The sequence below is a fragment of the Asparagus officinalis genome, chromosome 2 (genome assembly GCF_001876935.1).
Source record: "Asparagus officinalis chromosome 2, Aspof.V1, whole genome shotgun sequence".
NCBI classification, from domain to species: Eukaryota; Viridiplantae; Streptophyta; class Magnoliopsida; order Asparagales; family Asparagaceae; genus Asparagus; species Asparagus officinalis.
In genome coordinates, this window is record NC_033795.1 from 42,627,786 (window position 1) to 42,633,729 (window position 5,944).

Here is a 5,944-nt window from a genome sequence, read left to right on the forward strand (position 1 = left end):
TGTTATTTTGCCCCCCCCCCCCCCGATATTTTTACTACATTGATTATTAATATTAATAAATAATTATTGTATAAAATAATATACTAAATTTATTTTGACATATTTTTTATTAGTTATTACCATTTTAAAGTATAAGGAAATAACATAGCCAAACATGGCCTTAGCAACACAATTATCATTATTGCCATGTCAATTGCCACGTGTTAAGGAAAAGCACAAAACTAATTGAAAAATCCTAGGAACTTATCTCTTGTTGGCTTTGTTAAGAAAAAAACAAAAAACAAGGAGGCAAAACATATCAAAGTCGAAACAGAGGCGGCAAAATAGAAGAAGTCCATTCGTTTCTTTTCTCTTCAAATTACTCCGCAAGTCCGCAACATCTGCTCCGATTCTCAAATTGGAATCAGAATTTTCATCTCCAACAAAATCGAAGCTGATTCTAACTTTTGGGGCAAAGGCTACTCTATTTTTCTGTAAGGCTTGTGAATTTCTATTCTTTTCCATTTGTATTGATTAACTTGATTTTGTAATTTCTCCTGTTTGGCTGATTTGCTTAGCTAGTAATTTATTTCTTAAGAATTGGTAATGGCATAATCAAATTGTAATTGAATTATCGAGAAAGAGATTGTTCAAGAAATTGATACTGATTCTGTGATTGATTATTTTAAGAAGATGAAAACTCAGCGTGCAAAGTTTTAGATGTTTATATAACATTGAATTGGTGATTATTTTGAATGAATTAAGTATTTATGAATTTATTATGTAACTTCGCCCCCCCCAAATTATTTTTTCAAGCTCCGCCACTGTTTCAGAGAGTGATGGGGGCGTTATGTGATAATTTGGCCGGGTTTCGTAAGGCACCAAAAATTAATGATGGAAATGTGACAAAAGAGTGTGTGAGTTGGTGAGCTTCCAACAAACGGAGAGAGAGAGAGAGAGAGAGAGAGAGAGAGAGAGAGAGAGAGAAGGAAATGGTTGGCTCAGACGTCAGGATCTCACAGAAACAAACCACTCATGACCAATTCTATTGGGAGCATAATAAGTTAACTACTTCAGTGGACCCCCAACATGCACTATTTATTATTCGTGGATGCAAACAAGTTTGGCGCGTGCTTCCACGTTCTTCTCTGAAAAACTATCGAGCCCGGAGCAATTTGCATTGTTGGCCATTCAATTTTCTTAACTGCAAATCCTTGTTACTTTTTGTTAATCGGGTTAGAATTGAGCCAAAGTGGAGGTGGTCAAAAGATAATCTAGATGAGAACAATTTTTTTTTCGAACTAAAAAAAGTTACTCCAATCTTGTCCGAGCTTTTGCCAAACACAATTTAGGCTGCTATCCAGGTTGGTGTCCTTATCCAATTTAGTGGACGAGTTGCCAAACAAACCCGTACGCCTCGTTTGGTACGCGAGAATGGACAGACTTGGGAATGGAATGGAATAAGGAATGGAATAGATTGCATGTGGGAATGGAATAGTCATTCTCATTCTCTTGTTTGGGTGCGTTCGTAGAATGAAGCTAGAATGGAAATATCATTCTCATTCCCATGTTTGGTATCACTAGTACACAAGTGAGAATGAAATCTCATTTTCTAATAATGCCCTTACAACAACATAGATTTTTAATAAGATAAAAAATAAACATTAATGATAATAACTAAATAATTTTATATACGCATATGTTATATTAATCTAGGTATGTGTTATACTAATGCTCGTGTTATCCATCAGGTGTATGTTTCGTTTATATTTTTTAAACAATACTCGCTATTTCTTAGTCTTAAAAATTAAAGAAAAATTAAAAAAAAGATTATCGTATCTTTCATAGGTCCAAAAAAAAATGATATCCACAATCCACAGTTCTAGATATATAAATTAACTTATTTGATAAAGTATCAAAATCACTCAATTCATAATAGCAAAAATCCATAAAACAATATCAACTAAAATAATAAGTTTCGAAATAGCAAAATGATATACTAGCCTAAATTGTCAATCTAAAATTGCCCACTTGCATAGCGCCTCACCCAAACGTTCTTTATTATTAATATGGATATAATTGAAAAATATCTAACTAGTTTTTGATTCTCACTTGAATGGGAATGACCATTCCTTATCTTCTCACTTGGAATGCTCATTCCCACAAATAGTGGGAATGATCATTCCTAGGGAATGGTCATTCCAACATCTAAAATATAGGTGTGTTTGGTATGAGGGAATGAGAAGTGGGAATTGCATTCCATTCCTCCTCATTCCCGCGTACCAAACGAGGCGGTAGTCTTCACCTCTGTGTTGTAGTTAATACCTCACCACATTTTCTGATTTAAGATCAAATAATTCGTGAATATCAACGATGTATTATATGTAGTTTTTTTTTTCCAGAGTGATGATATTTACAAAATATGTCGTATTTATAGTTGTGTTTTGGTTGGAGCTGCGTGTTTCTCTAAAGTTTTTGAATCATACTTGGCTTTTGTCATAATTTTACGTTACAGATTCTAGCTTATTATGGAGGTAAACATTAATATTATCGCTATCTTGCGAGGGTGGTTGACTGAAACACCTAGCAATCATGCACTAGGCTTCTCGCGCAGTACCTACGAGGTCCCATCACTTTATCCTACAACAATAGGCCCAAGATCTTGAAGATTGAGGGAAGACAAAGATGAATGATGTGATGGGTAAGAGCTAAGATGTAACGAGTCTAGTCTTCGAATGAGTGCAGAATAGACCCGTTAAGAAAAATGTATCAACATCAAGTTTTTCTATGATAATTAAAACTAATATCTGCTCTATTAATTATTAATTACTTTTATATTCTAGGGTGAAATGGGTAATGTGTTTATAGAGGCAAATTCATAGTCCTCGCATACTTAAAATTTATGTCTTCTCTATTTATAACAAACAATAAAATAAAATAGAGTTAAATAAAATTTCATGCCATAAGTTTGTTGTGACCAATTTGCAAACTAGTCCCAGAAAGTCAAAAACCCACTGATCCTGTAGAGTAGTGCTCTCCTGGGCCCCACCCCACCAAGAGAATGTAGGATCCCGTCGCCTTCACCCCCCTCGGCGTTGCCACCCCTCTCCTCCCTCCTCCTCTGTCGCCCACTAACTGCTCGCTAACCAACCCCCCCCCCCCCCCCCCGGCAAAGAAAACCCTAACTCCAGCCCTCAACCTCGACACAAGATGCGTTGACTTTTCACCAAAGCCTAGATGGCGGCGGCGTTGTGGGATGAGGTGGCGGAGTACACGAAGTCAGCGCAGGACAAGGGTTTGGATCGGCGGCGTGGGCGATGAACCTCTCGTCGGCGATGGCGGCGGCGGCGGTGCCTCTGCCGTCGCCGGAGCTCTCCGAGGTTTGGTCTCCCATCTCTTGGAGCAACTGCCACGTGCCTCTCGCGTGGAAGTTTGTGGATCAGGCCCTCTCCGCTAGGCTCGCTTCGCCTATCCTCGTTCTCGCGATCCTCTCTTCTAGGTATTTGAAATTTGCGATTTGGTTGGGGAATTGATTGCGAAGTTATTAGTTTGTATATGTTTTGACCTAACAACGGTTAGCTTGGTGATGTTGGACCTATGGAGAAATTTACCGGGTTTATGTTAAATGTCGAAATTTGAGATTTAATTGAGAATTGATTGAACAATTATTGAATGTTTTTCGACCCCAGGTTTACAAAGTAGATTGATAAGTTTGTCTATATGTTGGCATTTAAAAGCTGGTTGTCATGAATTAATTAGAAAAAGGTGGGAATGGCGATCCTGAATCCATGACGATGTAGGCTAGAGTTATGAGAAGCAGTTGGAAGTTCTAATAGTAACTGGACATCCATAGTCTCTGATGGGATTATGGTAAATATTGGTAAAATTGCATTATCCTATCCCTGAGAAGAAGAAAAAAAGACTTTATGCACACATGTTTAAAGATTCGTCTTTACTTTGTGGAATGGCCTGCAATAGCATGAAGAGAAAGTCTCGCCCTTATATATGTGCTCTAGGAAATCTAATGTTTAAGACGTAAGAAATTCTTTGGTAGAGATTTTTTTTAAGGAAGTTTCCTAATCCCATTTACACTGGCATCTTATCCTTTCTCAGAATTTTATCGCTTCCAAATTCATAAATGGCATGCATATCTTAAATCCCACCAATCCAGATCTTACATATGCAATTTGAAGGTTTAAATGTTTTTTTTTAAAAATTGTTAAGTTTACTAATTTAATGCCAATTTAAAGTTACTTTTGCTACTTTAGTATATTTTCATGTCACCAGCTCGGCGTATAAGGCTTAAAAGCCAATTTATGCTAGGGATAGTAAATGATAGTAAAATATAAAATGTATCTATTCAATTCAATCGAATTAAGTTGTACAATGTTCCAATAAGGCACATGTTAAAAGAAAATATCACACATGTTAGGTGTATGTAGGCAGCAACAGCGAGTGTAATGCTAGGAAGGTGAAATGAATCCAGTGAGTTCTATTTGTACTTTATTCTTTTATGGTTATAAGCTTTAATTTACTGTGTTAGTTAAGCAGTTAAGCATTACCTAAAGCACATTTAGAGACTCATCTTAGCAGTTGTCTCTTTGATTCTTCATCTTAGTCTCTCTCTTGCATTCCATATGAGTTTAGTGAAATAGTTTGTTGTGTTTTTTGATCGTTTAAATGTACTTGAGCCCACAAATGTGGGACTTCTATCCTAGAACGTATCTCTCTTCTACTACAGAATGTAGGGTCGAAATTGGCATGCCTTTGCTACATTTGGGGGCCATGTTTTTTTCGTGAATGGTTTCTTTTGACATAATATGCAAAATTTTTTTACATATCATGTAAAATTCTTCTGATCTTTAACAGGGTGATTCCAAGTCGACGTCGGAAACCCGTGGCATATAGGCTTTATATGGAGCTTCTACGACGTCATGCATTTTCTTTTGCATTTCAAATCAAAGCACCGAGTTTTAAAAAGTAAGCATAAGATCTGTTTTATTAAATCATAATAAAATAGTGGTACTTGGAGGTTCTATCTATTTATTTATTAATGTTGCTAATTTCTCTTACACACATACATATAATCTTCTTTATCTAATTTTTTTTGAAGTTTGTGTATAATCTTTCAAATCAATTCTTGAGAAGTCATTGCTCTTCTTTCTCTGTTAAAGTCTTTCCTATATCAAAATATGCGTGTGTATTTCATCGCTATTAATTGGATATTCCATCTAGATTCATGTATCTGCTGCAGGTTTGTGCAAATGCATTTCCTATGTATTAATAGTTATTTTATCTTGGCGAACTTATGGAAATTAATGCTTAATTTTTTTTTGAAGTTTGTGTACTGAGAATGGTGATTGTTGCCAATGCTCAAATTGTTAACATGGATGCTATCCTAAAATGATCCTTCTTCATCTTGCTTGTCCATTCAAATTAAAGAACATTTCTTCCTGTGTAGTAACCAGTTGAATCTCTCCCTTTCTTTGCTGAAATTGGTGGTGGACCTCGTGGTATCTTATGCCAAGTGTGTTATGCAGTGAAGATTTCTTCTATCCAATAAAAAAGGTCATATTGTTGAATAAAGACCAAGAAAATCATATAGGAATATGCTCAATGCATTTGTACAATAATTGATAAATTTATTCATTATTCTAGAACTAGATTCATTAATCAAAATTTTGATGTTAGCGCAATGAATTTTTAGGTTGTAAAATGTTGTTTCTTCATTCTCTATATAAATGATGATTCATGCTGGTGGTTATATTTTTTCATGGCTATTGCTACCATTTGGATGTTTTGACCAAAGGTTCGAAATCTTGTTGGTATCGGTCTAGTTTCGGTTCGCTTCTGTTGATATCAGTAGTTGGTATTAGTTGTTCTGCTTTTGGAAGCATTGGTGCCTCGATTAAGTCGATTTAATGACTTTTTTTCCTCTCATTGTTTTTTCATTCCCCCCCCCCCC

At 35.9% G+C, this 5,944-nt stretch overlaps 1 protein-coding gene across 1 annotated transcript in view; it reads left to right on the plus strand.

The window, feature by feature from the left end:
• LOC109830719 (mediator of RNA polymerase II transcription subunit 33A-like) overlaps positions 3,000–5,944 on the plus strand; it is a 26,652-nt gene continuing 23,707 nt past the window's right edge. The window contains 3 exon segments of the mRNA XM_020398080.1: positions 3,000–3,286; positions 3,289–3,478; positions 4,849–4,959. Of these exon segments, the coding sequence (XP_020253669.1) occupies positions 3,217–3,286; positions 3,289–3,478; positions 4,849–4,959 (371 nt within the window). The 5' untranslated portion in view covers positions 3,000–3,216.